This window comes from Lottia gigantea (assembly GCF_000327385.1).
Source record: "Lottia gigantea unplaced genomic scaffold LOTGIsca_44, whole genome shotgun sequence".
Taxonomy (NCBI): Eukaryota; Metazoa; Mollusca; class Gastropoda; family Lottiidae; genus Lottia; species Lottia gigantea.
The window spans coordinates 1,236,342-1,261,891 of NW_008709540.1; the positions used below are offsets into that span (position 1 = coordinate 1,236,342).

A 25,550-nucleotide genomic window follows, 5' to 3' on the forward strand; every position below is an offset into this window, starting at 1 on the left:
TCTCTCTCCTTGCATATCAATTAAGCCATTCAACCTACACACAATATGAAAGAGACAGATACGTCATTTTTTTGACCAATCATACTTTAGTCTTAAAAACGGGAATTTTTTAGCTGAGCTAATCAGTAAAAGTGTTCACAGCTCACCATTGAAATTTAAGCCTTCAAATCCATGTGTGTTCAGAATTTGAATGTTAAAATGATGACTCGTCAAGATAAGATACTATATGATATATAGAAACGACATATAGAAATACTGAGTAAAATTCCTAGTTTAAAGTATTTTTGCAGGAATTATGAGATTTTCGTACATTTCTAATAAAAACAGCAAAATGGCACACCTATCCTTTTAATGAATAGTAGGTTATTGTTCCTAAAATCCAAGAACTCTGTCAAACCCTCGCAGACACCAGCCCCTTTCCTTACCTCTCAATTAAAGAGTAAATCTTTGTAATTGTTCAACAAGCATACAATACTAGTTGTATAGTTAGTTGTAGTCCTAACAACTTTTACTCTATCGGCTCGTTCAAAGTTTGATTTCACCATTTCATAATATTCTCCGTCACTTAGTGTGAACGATCGAAGATGGGGACATCTCAATCTGGAATATAAAAACACAACATAAGTGTAGAAGGTATACTCTAATTCATAAATGTTAAAAAAATAAAGCTTTAAGGCCTCCACTAACTTACTTGTAAATGAAATATAGCTATTTAAGTTTTTATACTATATTGATTTGAATTATATCAGCTATATTAAGAGAGAGTACCCTTATGGTTGTTCTTGAATGACTTTGCATGGATCAAAATGTAAACATAAGTACATCATTTTTGGACAATGGAATTTGGTTTACCAAGACTACATGCATACATGGGAGATAACCTATCATTACCTCTACTAGATTCAGACAACAATGAAACAAATTAGGCTATTGAAGGATAATATTACCTCAAATGATCAATAAATTTACTAGATTTATCACTGTATCGTATAGTATCAGGATCCCACTGTATCTCCAACCTCTCCATTCTCGGACATTGTTGAGCGAATGCCTCCACGATCTGATCAACATGAACTCGACTCTGCATCTTTAAAAACCAACCATTGGCTGTACCCAGCACACACACTCTGTAAATATATAAATCAGTTTTTTTTTTAATCAAGAAGAAATATCATTTGAATTGGGCTTTTCATATCAAATCTGTAATGAAAAAGTGTTCTTAAAAAAGTCGCAATAACTACCCAATCATCAAATTATCCATACCCATTTGTACGAATAGATTTTTATTCAGCTGTAAAGTTTTCAAATAGAGCTATGTAGGTGAAACAGATGTTAAACAGTGTTATAGACTAAGTTAGTTTTGACTGGAAGCGCAACCCAAATGATCCAACAAAGACTGTCAAAGAGCTACAGATTTCAGTATTTCAAATGGGCTTCCAATTTCCCATCAGAAGGAATTTCTAATTCTGAATAAAGACTGATTGAAGACTGAGTACCAGTTTTTAAGACTGATGTTAATAAAAGTTTAATAATAATATAAATAGAACTGGTAGATGATAAGTAAAACACCTGGTCAACAGATAAAATACAGGTAAAAATAGACTCAACCTACTAACTATTAATCTTCACTTCAAACTGGGCCACATAAACCACAATCTAAATTAAACTTGTTTTTCCTGATATTTTACCTCTAAAATTTGTAACAATGACAATGTACAAAACACATGATCAAATGTGTTCTGTTTGGATTTTGTGACTTGATGCGCCCAAAGCCCTAACCATCTGAAAATTGATGCCCTTGCAAAAAGGCACCAACATGTCTATTATGCCACTGCCACGATTAAAGAAAATCTTAATTTCCTAAGATCCAGGGTTTCCAATTGGGGTAGCTTACCACTTTTCTTGGGGTCGCGAAATAGTCTGAAAACTTTTAGAAAATTGATATGGTTCATGAAAAGTATGTAATCATAACATTACAAATAGAGAAGAATATGTTTGTCGCTCAAAAACAGGCGTAACCTTCATATTGATCAATAACTCGCTGTCAAATATTGGATGATAATGTAAAATAAATGATAACAATGTATTACAATAAACTTGAGTCAAACGCAAAAGTTCTTTTTTTCCTTTGAAGGGTCACATTCTGATGCAGATTCCTAGAAAGGGGTCACTACCTGAATAAGTTTAGGAACCCCCGTTTTAGATTAATCTATTTATGCATCAAATTCCCTCCTCCAAAATCAAACCTAAATCTCCAGACTCTGAACATTAATATTGATACTATACAATTACTCAATGATAAGTTGAACTCTAAGATAACCGTTTTCTCAGTAGACAATTAATACTGTTATCTTGATTTAGACATTAAACTGATATTGATAGAGATAAACTTGATATCTTCATTTACTACCATATTCATTCCAATAAATGCCTGTTTTAAACTTCAAATTATCTGATCAAAGATCGATAGAAGTTACAAGGATTGTAAAGAGATTTCTAAAGGTGAAGAGCCTTGTGTGATAAAGCATATTTTGCAATTAGTGATGTCATCATTTAATGGCTTTGCATGAACCACAGACGTCTGACTGAAGAATTGGAATGGAGTAAATTGATACTATCAGATTGGTGCTATAGTAAAATTTTTCCAGGGTAGCTGCTGTTAGTCGATTTCCAACTGTCCAGGGAATGTCAACGTGCACAGACTTTAGAACATGAGATCTCAGTTTATTGTCCAAAACAAAGGACTAGACTCTCGGACCTGCTTCACTGACAGGGAACAACCCGATTTAAAAATCCCAAGGTATTATCTCAATCTGTGCCAAAACTGAAACCTGGACTTTGAGGTTAAGGAGCAAGTGTCCAACTCACTGAATCACTACAGCAGCTCTCTGAAGCTGAAGCAATCTGGACTTAACCCAGGGACTTTCAGGTTAGCGAGCAAGCTTGTAACTCACAGACCCACAGCAGTTCTCTAAAGCTAAAGCAAACTCAGATAATAATTAAGAAAACTACAGTAGCTAGCTGATGATAAGTTATACAATAAGAAATATTGCTAGTTGTAACTTGTTATCTTTGGTCTCTATCTACCTATCTTTCTTTATAAACATGATATGACTTAATTTGCAGCCGGGTCTTCACAACATAGACTTAAACCTAATATGAAAGAAATTAATACAGGACTTTCCAGGGCTGTTGATTTGACTGTATTTTAAGGACACGACCGACAGGCAGTAGCAGCACCTGTGTGGGTACAGGAGGGCCATTTGACCATTAGAGGTTTGCGACAAGAGGCCTTCATAGAGTTGCCGCATTTTGAATCAGCCTTGACAGTTGTCCCCCATTGAGTTTATGAAAACACAAATAAATATATTGAAAATTAAACCATGGTTTATCTCAGGAAATTACCAATTAGCATAAGATGTGAATTAATTAGGTCACATTGTAATTGAAAGCATCCATCAAAATGATTGACAAGTCAAGAATCTCCGCCTCTTTCCTATATATGCATCATGTGATGTAATAAAGTGTAACAAGTGAACAGTCATTTTGATAAACATGTATATAAAGTACAACACAAATAAGATCAAGGTCAGATTAAGGTTAAATCAGCTGTTGATATTTTAAGTCCATTCAAGATAAAAAGACAGATATATTTTGTGCACATTCCTGATTCTCCCTTGGAAACACAAGCATTTCTGAATCAAATGTTGCAAACAGCATACACCACTATTCCCCCTCCCCTAATTTAAAGGTCCGGACACACGAGTGTTCGTAATGGGAGATTTTTGTCGCCAACTACAGTCTTGTCAAGAGTTATGTCGACTGGCACGGGCACAAGAGGAGACAAAAATCTCCAGTCGGTCGTTTTCCACAATGTCAATAATCACGTGTGGAGCATGCACTTGAAAGGAAAATAAATTTGATTGAATGATGATGTCATGCAGATGATAAAACTATCAGAGACAATTATCAAACTGGTTTGATATTATAAATCCTGTCGGGGACGCCATTATCTAGTTGTGAAAAACGAGGGCACACACAAGATTTTACTCAAGACTCTAATAGGTGACAAATATTTCGGACCAAGACTGCAGTAATACCCACCCCTTCAATTAAAAACGTTTCAAACACGTGATATTTTCTATAAATAGTAATAAAATTAAACAGTTCTCCCCAATTCCTATACAGTCATTTTCTACCATTGTCAAAATCAATATCATTGTTAGTCAAAACCATATTGAAAGAAATTGTCAATCATATAGTTAAAACTATGGTAAAATAAAACTCCCCCCACCCCACTTAGAATTCCGTAGGAACTATTAGTGATTGATATAGTGATAATTGAAGCAGATCTAATCAAGTCTGTTATTCAATCACACTATTATCACAATCATCATACTGATAGCCCGGTTTTCTACTAACCTCATTTCACTGACCTTACGACCTCTTAATTTACATATTACCTAATACACAGATAGCTAACAGTCTGGAATTCATTAACTTTAAATCTAACTATCGAGACATCTCTCATATAACATATTATAGAAGCAATTAGCTAAATTATCAGCCAAATCTTAAACAAATTTAAAATTAAAAGAAGTTTTTTATCAGATTACAAATGAAATAGATCAAGGTTATGTCTTTCAGATTGGACTAAGATAGGCTTCATAATGCCATATGGTGTGCAATGAGGGAAATTTTGCTACAAAAAAAAGACTTCTTGATCATGAAATGATATGGAGTTTTCTATCCAGTTTTTCTGCTCCAGATTGGAGTGATACAGGAAAGTTTTACCAAGTCAGCAGAAAGATGGATTGAAAATAATACTTGATGCCACCGATTGCCAATCAATAGGAACTTCATATTCCACTGATACCATACTTAAAATTATATTACAGTTTCCTAGAAACAGGCTGTCATATTGTTCTACCTTAGTTTTCAATATTGCATGAGTACAGGCCATAGGAATATTCACATCAAGCACTGTACCATTCTTAGTAAACCTACACTTACTTGATGTTTTTAAGATATCTAATAACCATCAACCAGAAGTTTTCTGTTAGTTTTGATTTTCCAGCCAACATCAGTCCACGGAGATTGTAACCATGGTTATGTACAAAATGGTAGAGGGTATTTTCACTCAGGGCGTGGGTGTGACTAATATCAATGGCCTGTAGCCGGACTAGTTTTCCTTTCTCCATTAGTTTCTCTAAAACCTGGAAAACAAAAGACAGAATGCCAAATTTTGGGAAATGACACGAATGTTATATATTGTGGGGACTTATAGTCCACAGTTTTATTTATACTAGGATATTTTCAGACTGTTGGAGCAAGGTCTTTCGGAAGCTTCTGTATGGAACAAATTACTTGATACCACTTAACTATCTTCATCTCTTGCCACTTTCAAAACCCGCGTCAAGATATGATTGTTGAATTGATATGAATAGACAATCTTTCAAAAAGCACTCAAGAGCTTTGTTCATTCTTTTACAGTATTGAAAGTCACTTTTTATATAGATATATCATTATCATTATAGGATCTTTTGACACATTCTTCGTAAAAATTGATATAAGAAGCTCCAACCCTACCTTATCTGTGAAGAATTCACAATGTCCGAGTCCAAGATAAGTAAATCCAGGCATCCGAGACAAGACACTATCCAGACAGTCTGTAGATAGCTCAGTAGAAGTTAGATCTAGCTCAGTAATCTGTGATGTTTCCCAAGCTACAGCAGTCATCATCTGGTCTTCTAGTCCTGAAAATAAACCAGAATTTAAATATCTTAATTTAGTTTGTAGTTTGATTTAATAACATATGCAAGATGCACCATAAACATATCACAATGTGTTTAGTAACACAGTGGGCCAAGAAGTACCATAATGGATCAAGAAGTACCATAATGGATCAAGAAATACCATAATGGATCAAGAAGTACCACCATGGACCAAAAATACCACAATGGAGCAAAGAAGTACCACAATGGATCAAGGAGTACCACAATGGATCAAGAAGTACCACAATGGATCAAGAAGTACCATAATGGATCAAGAAGTACCACAATGGATCAAGAAGTACCATAATGGATCAAGAAGTACCATAATGGATCAAGAAATACCATAATGGATCAAAAAGTACCACCATGGATCAAGAAATACCACAATGGAGCAAAGAAGTACCACAATGGACCAAGAAGAACCACAATGGCCAAGAGGTGCCATAATGGAGCAAAGAAGTACCATAATGGACCAAAGAGCACATACGTAATAAATGATCCAAGAACTACAAAGGGAAAAGTACCACAATGGACTATTATAATCGGCCAAGAAGTACCATGTTCAAAATATATAATTGACATGGGTTGTGAACTGATAAACTGATAGTTTATAGGTTAAAGAATTAGCAGGTATATGATACTGGTAGAATGTTATAGAAAGTTTGTTGATTGAAATCACCTGTGATATCTTACTATTGTTTATAATAATTATTATATATTTATACCTAGGGCTATATACTTCATACATACATCTAATATACACATCCTTTAACTTCTACACATTTGTCAATATATACAGGGGAGTACCTAGAAAATTGCTCAGGAGGAAGGAGGAGGGGGGGGGGGGTGTCTCTCCACAGAAGTTCATGAAGTGCTCATTGACCTTCCACAAGCCTGTGGGGGGACCAGGGCCCAATGGCCCTCACCCTAAATACACCAGTGAATATACTTGATATATACATATCATAAACACTCTTCTTGATTGAAGGTGCGTAAAGATGTTGTACCTATTCTTTCTGGCGTAAGATACAGTTTCATAGATACAATCTAAAACAAGCCAACATTGCTGGTAATGTGTCTAGACCCATTTCTTATGTATTTTCTCCTTTCTATTTTCTACTGTATTGATAAACAGGATGACAACCAAAGGAATATTTAAAGCATGAACTCACTATTCCTAACTCATTAAAGAAATAAAAAAAATGAAATGAAATGAATGGAGTTTTACATCCTACTTTTCCGCTAATGAAGACGGGCAATGCCATGCAGGGTGCAATGAGGGAAATTTTGCCAGGACAGCAACATTTCCTGCCCTTTTTTCAGATGTTGCAGGTATAACAAGGATTGTATGGAGATTAGGGTGATTGAAGAGTAACAAGTTACTATTCAATATAAGGCACTGGCACAGGGTTAAAGTTATGTTTACAATAATTATTAATGCTAATATGCAATGAACTAAATCAAAGAAGATCATAACGGTTATCATATAAATCTTCTTGGTTGTATGGAGGATTTCTTAACTTTTTATGTATATCAGGAAAACTGATCGCATCGATTTGTACCATTCCAATTTTCAATCATTCCACTAAATTAAATAACGTCACTATTGCAAACTGCTAATTATAGTGAAGCATTTTCTATAATTACAGGAGGATATCTGACTGAAATTTGAAATTGTGGAAAGTGGTGCTATCAGTATCCCCAGATACACATAATTGATTTTTAAAGTACACAGCCTGGTTTATTGTCCCATTTGAACGACTAGACACTTTTTCCATATCAGCCCCTCTTACCTGCATCACTGACAGGGGGAAACCGGGTTGAAAAATCTAAAGGTATTATCTCCACCTATGCCGGGATTGAACCCTGGACCTACAAGTTAGTGAACAAGTGTCTAACTCGCTGAGCCACCGCGGTTCGCCATATCACATATGAAGAAGAACTGGGTGAGGCTAGAGTTGTCGGACTAATTTCTATATAGCCTTTCAAACTCTACAAATTATACACGATAATCATCAGAGTCGGAGATATTAAGATTAGATTAAAGATGATGATAGATCTGTGTTAGATTAAAACTAGAAGAAAGAGAAGGTAGGAAAGGTATAAACAGGTGTAAATATTGATAACAATCAACATACAGGTAGAATTATTAACAGATGTTTCACCTTTCTTGGGGTTGCCAGGTATAGAACAATTTTCTACAGCAGATGCAAGGGCATAATATGATTGAGAACTGAAGAAGGGAGAGGGGTGAAGAGTTATCTTTCCTGTCTGTGTTCTGCTTTAGATTGATCTGATTGTATCTCATGATGTTGACCCAGATAGTAGTGGCTGGTGTCGCGCGTGAAGCAGACCATGCTTACTCTTTTCGAAACACCTGATGGTACTTCTCTTTGGAGGAGTCCACTACTATAATATTTTTACTCTTGATTTTGTCATGCTTTGAACGAGATTTTGATTAATGGAATTGTTTTGCTGGTATGGATTTTTATTAGAGCTCTACTTGACAAACATTCAAAGTATGTGATCAGAATTATTGTCAGTTGCCAGTAGTTAGGATGTTAACAAGACACTGAGCTGTCAAAATTGGAAAAAACACACTAAATTGGTTCAACTACCTCACAAATTGGCACAATGTCAGTTTTCAGTAGTATGAATGGATACAAGAAACTGAGCTTATTGTTATCATTCAACAGACAACAATTTGAATCCAGATAACAATCATCTTGTAGTCTAAGTTCTATATTTAATGTCTGACAAAACATATTATGGATTATGAATTATCAAAACAACGTTTCAGGTATTGAGAGAGCTTCCATAATTTACAGTACTAAATGTACATCAATAATCTATATTTCAACTTGAACCACGAGATATAATCTTAGCTAACACTCTCTCATTGTTCTATAGGTGTAAATTATTTTAATAATTAATACGCCTAGTCGTTGCACATCATTTTCTGTTCAACTTCAACTTGCCAGTCATAAAGTGAGTTATAGAATAACATGGCTATAATATCATACACTAGTTACTAGTTAGTTCTCACCAAATCAAGCCTGTTGTTAAAACTATCGGTAATGCCTACCATATCTTTGCCTTTGATCAATTTAATTATGGAATCAAATGGATACAACTGTGACATTTGTCCACACAAGTAGGCCTACCATGCCTTCCCTTCCCCATTGATTTTCAATAAATAAACCAAGTACTAACAATCCGGACCGCAAAGTGAACCGGAAGTCAAAACAACATATTGGCGAAACATTGCAGCAGCTAATGAACTTTTCACATGAGGAAGTCATCATTATCATAGAGGTGGTGTTTAAAAAAGTAAGAATACCCTGCCTGGTGCAACACCCTTCATTGCTACTGATAAACCTTGCCATTTATAAATAGATTGGACAGTCATTTTTATTCAAATTGTATTGTATGAGGTGAATATGTTGAAGACATGCTGGCCTTATCAAACCCCTTTCAAGAATCATGCCCAAGATATTTTTCAAACATCAAGGTGCCCACTGTGTTTTCACTGACAGTGTTAGTTTCCCTTCCCTTGATTGGGACCTTCAATCAAGCCACCAATCTTCCTGAACATCACAGTGGCAAGGTGTTATTGGGTAGGAAACATTGTTTTCACTCTAATTGTAACATTTACTAGATCTCACAAATGTACTGGCATCTTACACCCCACCCCCACCATTTAAAATCAATATCATCATTTTCCTTAGCCCTGCGACTCATCTGTAAGAACTTAAACAGCCCCCCCCCCCCCCTCTCTCATTCTAAATCAATATCACCATATGTTATATGAGTTTTTAACATCAAGGTGTAAAGGAGTTATTGTGTAGGAAACAGTGTGTTTTCACTATAAGTGTTAGTTCCTGACAGTGTTATTATAACACTTCAACTTAGATCCTGTTTCCAGGTGGTCAAAATATCATTTCAGGTGTTCTACATTCAATTTCATCTTGTTAAACATTTCACTCTTTTCCTTGGAACGAGTCATTGAAATGTGTTTTGGCCATGTGAAGCAAAACTTAAGGGGACTTCATCTTATTTTCATTCTAGATTTATTTTGAATGGAAAATATTGGTGGCCAGCTAGACACGCATTCTAATTTAAAATACTTTCCCCTTTAAGATCCACCTTATTCTCTTTTAAAGGTTTAAATGCTCAGCTATGGTCAATTCATCAATCATATCATATATTTCTTTAATATTAATCAACAAAATCGTGAAGTGTGGTGGCACAAGAAGTGTGAAAGCAAAAAATTCTCTCTTCACACTTCAACAAATGTCCTGCTTTGACAGTTCAAAACATGTCCAGTTGTTCCTTCATACCAATCAGATGTTAACAGACATATCTGTTTTGTGACTCACTGGACAAAAGAAAGCGTAAAAATTATTCTCTTTTCACTTCCACTTATATCCCGTTTTGAGGATTTAACATTTTCAGCTGTTGTCGAATGATAAGTTTATCTCGAATGGCTGAACAAGTGGAAGTGACAAATTAAAGGACTGTCCATTGACACTTCAGCCAATATCCTGTTTCAGGTGTTTTACATTCAGGTGGTTCTTTCAATTATTTTACATGTTTTTTAATTATAGAAAATTAAAAATGCTATGACTAGCTGAATTTGGCTTTAATGGTACCAGTATCTGATCTCATCCCCCTGTCAAGTTTTTCTAGAATTGCAGAAACCTTTGCAAAGACATTTAATGGAAATCAAAATGGTGCCAAACAAAGCTTGTGAAAAAAGAACAGGAGCGATTAAATCCTAATATATGTCATAGTTATTAGTTATAATAAGAATTTTCTTATACCACAATAACTGCTAAATTGATAGTTGCACAGTGTTTACTCGGATTGAAAGATGACACCGGGCAGAAGCTCCGAAGCACAGGAACAGTCATCAGAATTTTTCTTATCTTGAGCCTCAAGGCTTGAGGAGGATTCAAGCCCACAGCACCTTATCGCCTAGCAGACGACAATCCAAAACGCTACCGACTGAGATATTTCACTGCCACAAAAACACAGTGATCCAACCCAGTGTTAGAGGGGATCTAATATCAAACCATTAGTTTTTTCAGGTTGAAACATTGCATTAAGTAATGTAACGAGAGCACAGACATGCAGGCTTAACCTCTGGTGAGAGAGAACTGTTAGTGCAAATACACACAGATATTAGGAATTTTCAGGTTGAAACATTGCGGCGGTTAAGTAATTCTATGAGAGCACAGGCACAGGCATTACCATTTCGGGTTATTACCATTACTTTACATCATGGAAGTTTTTGGTTTTATGAATTATGATTTGAATAGATACTAGTTAGTTTATTCCATGTGATTAATTGAGGGAAAAGTTCTAATCAATGGAATTTCCATGGGGTCAGAAATGAGCCCCCCTTGCCAATTATGTGGCTTCAACTTTGCCCCTCCCCCTTGTGGTGTATAGGTATATCTCAACATCCCTGTTCTAATATCTATAATACGTAATCTAATAGCAAGAGAAGATGTTGAAAGTAGAAACAGACAGTAAATATATCAAGTATTAATCCAGGTAGCTGGCCAGTTGCATATTTAGAATGTTATGAAATTAATCTATCAGGGTTTAAACCTGACATAGGTCCATGAAATATTTTTCATTTTTCAGCGGCGCTTCCCTGTCAGTGAAATGGAAAAGTGTCTATTTGTGGGGATAAGACGATAAACTAAGGCCCTGTGTGCTACAGGCTGTGCATGTTAAAGATCCCTTGCTCCCTTCAGAAATCAAAGGCTAATACCAGTGTACTCATTATATACTGCATGACATTGCCCATCTTCATTAGGTCAATCAGGTGAAGAAAAGTAGGGTATAAAACACTATCACATCATTTCATTTGAGCAATACAAGAGAACATGTTGAAGTCGAACAATTTCTACCTGTATACCTGTATATTGCTAGTTGTCCTGGAAAAAATGTACTCATTGCTCACTGCATGACATTGTCTTGCCTCATTTCCTCAATCAAATTAAGAAAAGTAGGACGTTATTCTCAATTTCACATCATTTCATTAGAGCAATGCCAGAGAACATGTTGAAGGTGAATACCTATCTACCTGTATACCTGTAAAATACTAGTTGTATATCAAGATAGTTATTATGAGTTATATATCTAACATCTGATGTTAACTGAAGTTAAAAATAAACCACAGTAGAATCAGTGTAATATTTATACTGCCAGGTTAGAAATTCTAGCAAGATTTTACCTAATGATACAGGTATACCTAATGATAAGCTAGAAATTAAACCAAGTTCTTTCACTTGAGAATTAGTCATATATATATATACTCATAGGCCAGACATTTTAACTGAGTTGCTGATTGCTAGAAATTTGTTTAACTAAGAGCTTTGATTGTTATTAGTAAATTCAGAAGATAATCTCTACTCAGTATTCAAATTAAACAATACAGGTTTTTCTATCAAGAGCAGTGCTTCGCAACAGGGGAGGAATTCCTCCCCAAGGGAGTAATCGGAAGACTATAGGGAGGGATTATTGCCAAGAGGGGAAATTAAAGGAACCGTCTGACCAGGGAGGAAATGAGAGGCAAGGGGATCTACGACTGAAATTGATGTCATTCACCCAGAATATACAGAAAATCATGAACGAACATCCGCCCCAAGGGTCACATAGAACTATGTGGAGTATGATTTTATATCATTCATGGTTAATCATTGAATACATTTTTCTTCTGAAATTTGTTTTGGGAAGGAATCAATTTATGAAAAACTCTTTCGGGGAGGAATGATCTCACTGAGGTTGAGATTCACTGGTCTAAACAATGTGAAAACCAAAGTAAATTCCATATTAGTCTTATATTTATACTGCTTGGCTGCAAATTCAAGCATAGAATGTTAATACAGATAGGCCAGAAATTGTCAGGGTTACTCACGAGTTTTTTTCCTGATACTATTAACTTCAGAAGAAAACTTCTATACTTGGTATATTCAGGCAATAAGCTTATAGGTTATTCCATATAGAAAATGTGAAACTCTCAGTAAATTTGACATAAGCCTTATATTTATACTGATGAACCAGAAATATAAGAGAGATTATATCTGAGATACTAATAGGCTATGAATTTGTAGAGATTCAGATAATATTTTTATTCATATCAGTGACTTCTCTATACCAGTATTTATCTTGTAAATAAGGTCAATTTTTCAAATTTTTGGTGTTTTATAAAAAAAATTTCAATTGTTGCGTCATTTTATTTCATCTTACATTTATAACAGTAAAATGAATTGATACAGAAACAACGGATATGACTTCTGATTGACCAAATTTGAGAACTTAGTAGTAGATAGGCTTCCTTCAACGGAGCAGATTCACCATCTGTTGACCATTCATACCTCTAACAAAGAGAAATTTCTTAGCTAAGCTAATCAGTAATAGTGTTCACAGCTCACCATCGAAATTTGAACCTTCAAATCAATGTGTGTTGATCAAATGTCTTTTTTTTGAGACTCTGCCATACACAAAAACAAAAGTGAAATTCCTAGTTTGAGGTATTTTTGAATGAATTATGCAATTTTCGTACATTTCCAGTAGTTCTGAAGACTATTTACATATATTCAACACTCAAATCAACTCCTAAAAACTGGCAAACCCGTCACTTTAAAGCTGCTTTATGTTTCAAAGCAAATAAGCAATCTGATATTAAATGCTATAATTCCCCTCTGAGTATGACTGTATTTAGAGTATTTCTAGTTGTAAATTAAGACCATTGATTAGAGAACAGTAGGTTCAATAAAACTACATCCAGACATATTATTGATTATCTTAGCTCTTGACTTTTTATTTCTATCTCTTCTCTCTTGCTAGGACATTCATCTCACATAGTATGCAACTAGTGTCATTCATTTTTCTTGTTTGGTTGGTTGCTTCCATTTCATTTCAAAGTCCAGTGCTGTGTTAAGAGAGGAAAGAACTCATGATTAAATGTGGACAACTAGGGTTGGATTCATTCACTCATTTATTCATTTATTCATTTTAGTGTCCTGTGCTGTATTAAAGATGGTTCCCGTGTTTTCATTTATGAAAATGCTAATACTTATATGAATAGAAAGTAGAGGTGTTCTACTGACTTGGAAAAATACCAGTTTGTCTCACATGTCCATAATCAATTCATAATTAGCTAAATTAGAAGAGAATTACCAGCAGAATTCCAATGAGTGACCGATTAAGAAAGATCAAAAAGTATTGTTTTGTTTATCCAGGCAGTACATACATGGACATTTATGATTGGTTAAAACTCTTAATTATATGCAATAAGAACATAATGAATTGATTAAGAATACATGATAATTCATTAGAAACATCAACTAATCAAATAGTTTGACACTTAAAAATTAGGAAACCCATCTTTAAATGATGAAACTGTTCAATAGATATTAACCCAATAATCAAGATTTCATGATTGCACAAGAGAAATTTATGGCTTCTTTCATTCATGTGTTCGTTCTCTCACTCTAGTGGCTAATTCATTCATTCATTCATTCCAGGGCCAAGTTAGATAGCAAATAGTAATCAGCCAAGAATCACTAGGTTCATTCTTCATTCATTCATTCATTCATCCCTGGCCAAATAATTGTAAGGAACCAATTCTACAATTAGCAGCCTAATAATGAATCAATGATCGTACTTGGCTAATTTGTGCCTTCATTCATTCATTCATTCATTCATCCATTCATTCACTCTATTGTCAAGCACCGAGTAAGAAAATGATAGTATTCTTGAACCAATCATTGTTGTCCTTTCATTCATTCATTTCGATACCAAGTTAGACAGGAGCCAGTTCTACAGTAATCAAGAATTGACGACTATTGCTTGCATGCATTCTATATCTATTGCCTAGCGCTGTGTTAGACTGAAACCAGTTCTAGGCCATTCGTGACCTCATTCATTCATTCATTTATTCATTCCTTCCTCCATACATTCATTCCAGTGCTAGGACAGGAAACAGCTCTACAGTAATCAGCTCAATAATGAGGAATCAATGTTCGTACTGGGCTAATTCATTCATTCATTCATTCCTGTATTAGTTCATTCATTCACTCACTCACTCATTTATCCATCCATCCTTCCACCCTAGATCAATGGTAAACAGAAGAAGTTCTTCTTTAATCAGCCTAATAATGAACAATCAATGTTCGTACTAGGCTAATTTGTGGCTCGATTCATTCATTTATTCATTCCTCCATTCATGCATTCTAGTGCCAGGACAGGCATCAAGAATTGATGATTTTTACTTGCATGCATTCTAATCTATTGCCCAGCACCATGTTAAACTGAAGACAGTTCTAGGCCAATTCCTGTGTTGCCTTATTCATTCATTTTTATCCACTCCATCTATAACCAGTTCGACACTAATCAACTAAAGAATCAATGTTTGAACTTGGCTGATTTGTGGCTCCATTCATCCATTCCTTAATTCCTCCATCCATTCATTCATTCCAGTGCCAGGACAGGAAACAGTTCTACAGTAATCAGCTCAATAATGAGGAATCAATGCTGGTACTTGGCTAATTTGTGGCTTCATTTATTTGACATAATTTGCTCGTATAAAACCACTCAATATCTGGTCTGTAATAGAATCACGCAGACACGGCAAATAGTCAATTATTGAAACAAGAATGAGAGTTAGTGAAAGTCAACCACATGTAGTAAAATATCTATATTGTTATAAAGATGATATTGATTCAACTATTTCTAGACTAAAAGCTCCACATTTTGGCAATATTACAGTCTTTCAAGAGTTAGTAAAAGTCAACTGAAAGACTTACTTGACATGAAATGGAGTTTTAGGTCCATTTTTCTGCACCTGATTAGGCTAATGAAGATGGATCATGTCTTATAATGTGTAATGTGGCAAATTTTGCCAGGAGAGAAGTATTAGAGTACTCTTTTTTGAGTCCAGCTGTAGAGGGATTTTTTACATGCATAGCTTGTAGCACACAGAACCTCTGTTTATTGTCCCATCAAAACGAGAAAGCTAGTTTGGAAACATGGAAGAGATCACCTCAAATTATGACAAGATCAAACTCTTAGGATTGTGGGCAAGGGTCCAACTCACCAACCACATGGGAGTTAAAAGAAGTAAAAGTGACAGGCAACAAAAAGAAGACCATATTCACAAATTAGCTTTTCTAGGGCTGGGTGATATTGGTTTAAGTTGATATCACAATATTACGCATTAATATATGACAATAAGGGTCTTTAACATCATGAAAAAAACAACTATTACAAATATTTAGTTACTTGTTAGAATTTTGATGATCTTATCTGAACAAAAATATATCAATAATATATAATAATTATCATATATCATGATATGGTGACATTTCAGTATTTTTTAATAAGGCGATATTACTAACAATATAAATTCCTATACCGGTATTTATTGTGATACTGGTATATCGCCCAGCCCTAAGCTCTTCCAATCATATGCACACAATTTATTTTGATAGAAAGTATGCCTGTTTGTGGTCGATTTCAAAAAGAGTTTGAAGGGTGCTAAATAGATGAATAAATGGTCCATTATATCAGGCTTTGGCTTTCAGAGTATTAGTATCCACTGCTACTTTCAGTGTTCAAATATAATCCAGTGTTAAAGAGGGACAGTCGGCATTTTAGGGGATTGATTTGGGTCTTTATTATGCTTTAATAGTCTTAACAAGTACTAAAAAAATTAACTTTCAAACATGAATAATTATGGATACACATGGATTTGAAGACTCAAATTTCGACAGTAAGCTGTTAACACAATTACTGATTATTTCTGTTTCAGAAACTAACATATGATTGGTCGAATGGATAGTGAAGGAGTTCCTTTAAGATTGTTGAGTTTGCATGAAACTCGCTCCAGCTATCAAAATCACTGAAATCCAAAACAAATTCAAAGAGTAAACTTACCACAATGTTGCAGCAGTAGAGTTTTAAGTTTTTTACATCGTTGAATCAAAGTTTTAAACGAGGCTCCTTTAATACGTAGACAGAAATTCAAAGCCAAACATTCCAGGTGAATACAGTTTGACGTCAGCAGTTCTATATGAGAATCATCTAGAAAACTAATTCCGTAAAAATTCACAATTTTTAAATTTGGCGTATGTGCTTTGATTTTACTGATGTTGATGACTTCATACACATCTTCTTCCGATTCCGTGGACATCTCAAAAGTTCCTGAAACAAATATGGTCAAGTAAAAATTAATAGATGTTTGGTAATAATGATCAACAGGCATGATATGAAAAGTATAACATGGTTCTCTGTTGGCAATTCAAACGTTCCTACTTCCTAGAATAAAAATGGTCAACAGAGGGAATTTACAGGCAAAATAAAAATATAGTAAATGGACAAATTTGTAATCCTGTATAGCCGCATTTTGTTCCTTGTCAGATGGTTAAACTGGGCGATATACCTGTATCATGATAAATACCCGGATACAAATTCATATCGTTTGAATATCGCAATGTCGGGATATATCATCAATTGAAACACTTATAAGGTACGAAATAAGGACACAATGTAAATATCTCTTGAATCAAAGATTATAAGTACCGTAGATCTCGAACGCAGGTTTGGGTGAACAATGGCACCTCCAAACTATGATTTTGTGCTCCGTATATTCTAAATGTTTAAATGTTTTCCAATTCATTACTATTTCAGATCTCGTTATTTATACTTAACCCTATCTAAAACCCAACATCCAGCATCTAAGACCATCTCGACACTTCGGCTTAGCAACTACTTGTATATCAACCCCCAGACCTACTCAAACGAAACCCCCAAACTCCAATTCAACTCTACAACTTCATTATAGTATCGATAGCCCCGGTCGATACTGTTGATCATTAGTGCTACCATCAAAAGTAATAAAGAGCACTGATAAAGTATATGTTCTCAGATGAGAAATATAAAATGATAAAAGATGAATGAAGAACTGATTCTAGAACTTACGTGTACCTATGAGATGGAGAACTTCCAGTGACGACAAACAACTGTATATTCGACGCATAAATCCTTCCAAAAATATCACTTCAGATAAACATATACACAAACTTCGTAAATTACACGGAAACGCATTCATATCGTTAAAATCGTGGAGTTGCATAGCGTTGGAGAAATCTAAAACCATATAGCGAAGATTTGGTGATTTGTTTGACAGTTCTTGCATAATAGGGGCTGTAATTAGGTCACATGGAAGTTCAATATAATGTAACGTTGGTCCAAATCGTAGGTTGATCAGAGCCAACAATGTTTCTACATTGTTCACATGTAGTCCAGAATACTCAGGTCTTAACGAAACCGATTTCCATAGTCTGCTATCGTATGCCAAAAGACGCCATTTTCGACACACTTGAGCCACTTTTCCCAACTCTCGATGTTTGAGAAACGAAAATGCATTGAGCACCAGTTTTTCTGGAATCTTCTCAATGGTAATTGCCTGAAATAAAGGAAAAGAGAAAACATGAAAATCTTAAATTTAACTTTTGTTTAAGGTTGACTTAAAATGACATGATTATATCTGAAAAATTAAACGTCAGTGACAAGAATTCACAGTTCCGCAAAAGGATGATGAAAACTAATTACTATCGAATTTGATAATTGGTTCCCTATCAGAGCCGTGCGGAACTAGAAACCGAATCACCGGATTAACGGGTAATGTTACATAGTAAATTATCCGTTCCCAGTAAAAAGCTTGTGGATAGCGGGGTTTCCAGATTATCGGATAAACATGGCTACACTGTATTGAGAATATCTTGAAAATATATATGCAACATGGAAGCAAAAACCAGGGCGGTTATTGTCTACATCATTAAATAATACTGCCTATGTTCCTACTATAAAAAATTTTTCTTTTTATTATCAAAAAAGAGTAGAGAATTTTTTTTAATGTATTCATCAAACATATTTTGGAATATTATTTAACATAATTCATAAATTAGCAGTTTATTTTTCAACAGAAAAGTCTGTTTTATCTCATAAAATGCCATAACACCAAATTAAAAAACCAGTATTTTTTTTTATTATGTAATCATCAAGAATTAGTATATTATTCCATAGTCTATTTTTCTACTGAAAAGTCTGTTTTATCTCATAAAAAGCTATAGAATCCCCCAAGAAAGAGGCCATCAATTTTTATCAATCATATATAAGTACATCTATTTATATCCAAGCAGTATTTTTAAAAAAAATTAAAAGTCTGGGTTTTTTATCATTAAATTCCATTAAACCATAGAAAAGAGGCTAGAATTTCTTTTTCATTAACCCATAAAACATGTATTAGTATATTATCTAACATGTTTCATAGCCTAGACATGTTTTTACACAATGTTTCTCTTGAAACTCAAGATGTTTGGGTTATATTAAGATGTTTCCATGGCTTACGGCTGAACTTATCTGACTCGAGTAGAAAATAGACTTCATATTTACATGTATAGAAACATGAGTTAAAATCTTTGTGGTTTTTGTTTTATGTGCTCTCTGTCGTTCAAAATCTTATATTAACTTTATGTGAATGTAGGCAATGGTATTGTGTCAAAATAACGAGAGTTGAGAAAATAATCCTTTATCCCTTTGAAACTTAGATTGCCAGGCATGGTAATGTACACCCACTGGCAGCTTTGTTTTTAAAGGGACAGATGTACCATTTTTTTTTTACCAATCATACTTTATTGACATATATTAAAGACTAAATCAACTACCAAAAATGGCGCACTTGCCTCTTTAAATCATAACAATTTGCAACATTCACCAAAATAAACCAAGCTTTCGTTCCGTTTTTTATTAGCATCTATTTTTAATTTAACCACTTCATTTAGGGTCTTATTCTTGAGCATCAATCCGTTTGACCAAGTCAGTGATTAAGCAAATAAACTCAAAACATTTCAAATTAAGTTTTTTAGTAATAAGGCCCAAGGCAAACAAATCCATTGTTTCACCACTCTCCTGTTCAACAAGTGTGATCAATATGATCAATACTAGAAGATGAGCAATCAAAATCAATCAATTAATCAATCAATAAGACAAGAGTAAATAATAATCTTTAATGACCTTTATAAATATGGTATTGAATTGAAAGTATGTTTTGTATTTGTTCAATGAATTAAAAGGAATTTATGTGTCATTGTACTAATTGAAATGTTAAAAGATTGTAAAGAGGTTTTCTAAAATCTTTATGTGTATCGGGGACACTAATAGCATCAATTTTCAACATTCCAATTCTCAATCAGAGGTCTGTGATTCCTGCAATTCCACTAAAACTAGTGTTTTATGATGTCACTATTCGCAAAATATGCTATATCACTTTAGGACTTCTCCCTTTAAGTTTGTCAATTCCCAACAAGAAATGACAAAAAATTTTCACCAAAGAAAGTAGGATGTTATATCATATATTATGCAACTTATTAACAGACTTTAAAGGCTATTTCCTGTGTATCTAATGATTATAATGATAATAAGTTTTTCAAGTAATATAAAGATCTTCAATTCCTGACAAAAAACAACAAATGATTACCAAAAAAGAAATAATGAATTATTTTGTGAAACTACAGAAATTCTTGATTGATACAAAAAACCATATTCATCCAACGACATGATTTATTGCCCTAATACATCGCAATTCATATTTTATATAAGAACATTAGGAAGCAGATGTTATTAACTTTTTAAAATTTCTAAAAACAGAAAAATTTTAGATTTGATATAACTTAATTTCTATGGTTTTGCACATGCCCGCTGTTTTTTTTAAACAGATAAAATCCAGATTTTAATACATAGAGAAATCTGATTGGATTGAATTTAATTCAAAAATTTAAAATCAATTTTATTGATTGACCAATCAGATGACTAAGAATGACTAAGTTTTCAAGAGTATAAGCTCCAGGTAGAAATTGAACATCGACAAGGTCATTAAATATTTAATATCTTTTCTTTCATGTCATTTTGTGAAATTTCTCAAATTTCCACCCATTGTCTTAATATTGATTTCTACTCTTGGAGGAATGCAGAATAGTGCCATTGTGACTCGTTTGAGGTTAGATATTCAATTTAAAAGTACATTACACATCATCATTGTTTCTTCAACACGTCCAAGCAAGTCGCGGTGGCTCAGTGAGTTAGACGTTTGCTCGCTAACCTGAAGGTGCACGGTTCAATTTGGAATAGGTCCAGATAATACTTTCGAAATTTTCAATTCCGTTTCCCCCTGTCAGTGATGTAGGTAAGAGGGGCTAACATGGAAAAGGCGTCTAGTCGTTTGAATAGGACAATAAACTGAGGTCCAGTGTGCTAAAGGTTGTGCATGTTAAAGATCCCTAGACAGTTGAAAATCGAAAAAGAGCAAATTAATGCCGCTGTCCTGGCAAAATTTCTCTCATTGTACTCTGCATGGTGTTGCCCGTCTTCATTAGCCCACTTGTGTAGGAAAGTAGGATGTAAAACTCCATTCATTTCATTTCAACACGTCCAAAACATATTTTCAAAAGAGGCTTCTTATTCAATTCGTATGATAACTTTCAATTTATGATGGTATCAGTAGACTCAACTGGTTTATTTAAAAGTTAAGCTAGCTTTTATCCATTGTCCCTCCATTAGAAAAAAGGTTGATGACTGATTAACATGAAGCTATTTGAATAAAGTTAACCATGACTACATCTATTATTGATAAGAGTATGGATTAAACACTGATTGTAACACATCAAATGCACTTATAAAACACAAAAATATTTTTACTAGCAACAACAATCTACTAAAAAATATTCTAAACTTTGCTCAAGGTTTGGGTTTAGAATTCCCAAATGTCAGTCATTTTATTAAATTAAAAAAAAAGTCAAACATCGTTTAAAATTCTTTACTGAAGTCAACTAAACCTGCAGTGTGCACCAATTCACTTGGTATAATTTGAAATATTTATATCATAGTGGTAATTGACAGTCGGAAGTAAAGATTAAAGGGATTGTAAGCGATTTCCTAGCCTTTTATGTGTATCGGGACACTGATAGCAAAGATTTGCTCCATTCCAATTTTCGGATGTCTTTGGTTCTTGCAATTTCACTAAAAGTAAGAGTTTTAGTCAGGCTCTTATTATTAACTCTTTATGTGTATTGAAGACACTAATAGCAAAGACTTTCATCATTCCCATTATTATCCAGACATCTGTGGTTCTTGCAAATTTACTAAAACTAAGTGTTTTATAACGTCACTATTGCAAAATCTGCTAATTTTATATATAAGGTCCAGAGCAATAACCCTTTATGTGTATTGAAGACAAAGATTTTCATCATTCCCATTATTGGCCAGACATCTGTGGTTCTTGCAAATTCACTAAAACTAAGTGTTTTATAACGTCACTATTGCACCCTTTGAGATAATGACATAATGAACGCTTAGTTTTAGTTGAATTGTACAAAACAAGTAAGAAACAAATGCCAAGTCTAGTCTTTAACCAGTTGTCCCAGACAACTAGTCTTAATGATCATTAGTACTAATTACAGTTATAATTAACCTGTAGAGGCATGTCATGTACTTCATCAACCCTTCCCTGGAGGATATCTTAGACTTGTTCAATCAAAGTAACAAGTGACATAATTATCTGGCTGGTAGAGCGGCTGCTACTGTTCGAAGGGTTAACAGACAGAGCTATGGCCGTTTTCAATATTGTGTATAAGCAATAATTACAGACATAACTAACCCGTAGAGTCATGTACTTCATCAACCCTTCTCAGTTGGATATCTTAGACTTGTTCAATCATTTATAGAAATGGCATAATAAGACTCATTTTTAATTTTGTTTAGTTCTTAAATGCCTGGTGATTTGATACCAATTGACAATTTTGTGGCTTCTACTCAGCTCTCCAACTTAACGATTCGTAGCAATGCCAATGAATTAAGAAGGACCATATCTCAGTCTGTTTAAGTTTTGTCTTATAACATCATAGCACTTACTTCGGACATGTTAATTAATCTACAGCATGTCATACCATCAACCCTTCACTCTTGGATATTTTACATTCATTCAAAGAGGGAAATGGCAATGGCATAACAAGAAACTTAAGGGGAGAGTGAAGTACTAATGAGGTACAATAAAACAGGATATAAAACTCTATTTCATTTCCTACTGATTATCAATATTAGTTAAACAGTTGAAAGTCATTTAGTACTTAAAGATATATAAACACAGCTTTATGGAACAACAATCACTGGTTAAAGTTTTATGTGCCTGAGGACGACGGGGGAAACACGTCGAAACGTTGCATAAAACTTTAACCAGTGATTGTTGTTCCATAAAGCTGTGTCTATATATCTTTAAGTATTAATTGCCATTCAAAAACTTTAGTACTTAAAGAGATTGTAAACCGATTTTCTGAATATTTTATGTGTATCAGAGACACTGATATCATCCATTTGCCAATTCCAATTTTCAGTCTAATATCTGTCGGTCTGGCAATTTCACCAAAACTAAACTTCTTATGACGTCAATATAGTAACAGCTGCTTATTAATTTCATGGTTTTGCAATAGTGATGGCATATATTCTATAATTACAGGAATCACAGACATCTGGTGGAAAATCAGAATGATGCGAATAGAAGTCATAAATGGCCCTTGATACACATTAAAGATTTAAAAACCTCTTTAATAACCTCTTTAAGCCAGTAGTAAGTGATTTAGTACTTTAACCTTTCAATAGTAATTACAGGTGATCTAGTCTACATCAGATTCTTAATTAAATCTGTCAGCTCAGATAAAATTCCATTACAGAAACTTCATCTTAGATAGCTTCCTGTTAGCCCCATCTTCTCAATGTCAATCTATTATGAACTTCGTCTTGACTGCAATAAAGGTCATCCACACTACCCCCCCTCTACTGCCCTGTAACCAGTGGCAGCACAGACCTCTCAAGTCTGGGGGTGCAAAAAAGGGGAATACTGACAAAGTGGGGGGGCATTCTGAAATTCAAAATACAGTAACTCTATGGAGCTGTCACAGTCGTAAGCCTCTCATAGTCTCATGGAGTGTCTGATAGTGTTCTCCCAATAACATTCCAAAATTGAATTGATTTGGTGCAATCTGACACATATTTTGGGACAGAAACGTATAAAAATCAGGTTTTTTAATTGTTAAAAACAAAGAGGGGGAAACAATTGGGGGTACAAACCATTTTTCTAGGGGCGCCCCTCGTACCCACCTTCTGGTGCCTCCAATGCCTACAACATTCAAACAAACCACAAGCCAACTCTTAGAATCTCGTTATTGAACCTTACATTAACAAATGCCTTATGTTATACTAAACTATAATTCATACAACATTATCTACTATCTATAAGACGATCCACCTTCCCCCTGGACCCAATCATCCACAATTCCCCCTCCCTTTCCCCCTACACTACCAAAATCCTAATTACCATAACCATAATGAATTATCTTATCCCTCAAATAACCTATTTACCAAGTCAAATAACCTAATGTTTAGTAAGCAATTATTGGCCTATGTCCTAGATCTGATCTATAAACATTTTGATCTTGAACTGACAACACCCCCTCCTTCTTCTAACTCTTGAACCACAATCAATTACAGAATATAATGCATCAAATAACCTAGTAACTAGGTGAAAATGTTTCGAACATGAATAGCTGTCTATCTAATAAAAGTGCTCTCATAATAATCTCTACCACCACCCTACCCTTTCTCTCTCTCCCCACCCTTCTCTTTCAACTTGACCTCCAAAAACCCCCAACCTCTACCCCTTGTACTCGTAAAGAATTATCTAATGCCTCAAATAACCTTATTGTAACTAGGTGAAAATATTTAGTAAATGGAGAGCTATTATTATCTACTGTACACCTTATCTTATATTTATTACAAGGTTATACATAGTATATATTGCACGTGCGGGCAATATCGATATATAAGCATGCTTACCGGGATATATCTTCTATCTTGTGCATGTGCAGCGGCTGCCTGAGATGCATCTTGCGCTATATCGTACAAATCGGAACGAAAATCCATCATAAAACTCCCTCCCGGCCCCCAAATTATCAGGAATTATTCCATCAGTTCTGTTAGTCTACAAGAATGTAGATTACTGTAAATAGAGTACAGTGCCAGACTTTCCCGCCACTTACATCTCTAGTCGCGTGAAGCTAGGCAGTCGAGCATCTAGGTCAAAGGGCATTATTACAGCTCGATGCCAGTTTCTAGTCGTAGTTTAGTATCAAGATGCACCAGAAATTCCCCATATTCTGGTTGTAAATGTCTATAAAGGCAGACCAATCAACAATCGGGCACCTTGCAGTTAATTAATTGAGATGTAACAGTAATATCAACGATTGTTGTTATGGTACTTTGGTTTTAATATAGTCTTTTTCGCCCAGACTGTTATCATGTGGTCAATATAAAAAGCCATTATGTTAATCGAGTCTACCAAAACAAGGGTCAAAGTTGAAGGTTCAGCAATATTTAGTCATAGTTACCAAGTCTCAATATTTACAAAAGAACACAATAGAAACTAGCCGTCTGGTAAAATTGAGCCTATCAATGTTATTGCATGGTGTAAATACATGACAAAATAAAGTGGAATTTGATATTAAGTTTAAAACAATGGGGTTTTATCAGCTGATTAAAATTCTACTTATCATTCAAGTAGTTTTAAATATTAACGTATCGGCTGTCGAGCTTCATAGGACTACGACCGCCTTACTTCGTAATTCAGCTAAAACTCGTCGTGGTTTGAAT

At 34.5% G+C, this 25,550-nt stretch overlaps 1 protein-coding gene across 1 annotated transcript; it reads right to left on the reverse strand.

Moving 5' to 3' along the window:
* Positions 1-428: 428 nt before the first annotated feature.
* Positions 429-18,255, reverse strand: LOTGIDRAFT_123653 (hypothetical protein; the record flags this gene model as incomplete). The annotated part of the gene is made up of 6 exons (XM_009060767.1): positions 429-600; positions 948-1,127; positions 5,014-5,216; positions 5,590-5,756; positions 16,728-16,994; positions 17,778-18,255. Coding segments are annotated over 6 exons (1,467 nt in total), but the record flags the coding sequence as incomplete, so codon positions are not given.
* Between the last annotated feature and the right edge of the window lie 7,295 nt (positions 18,256-25,550).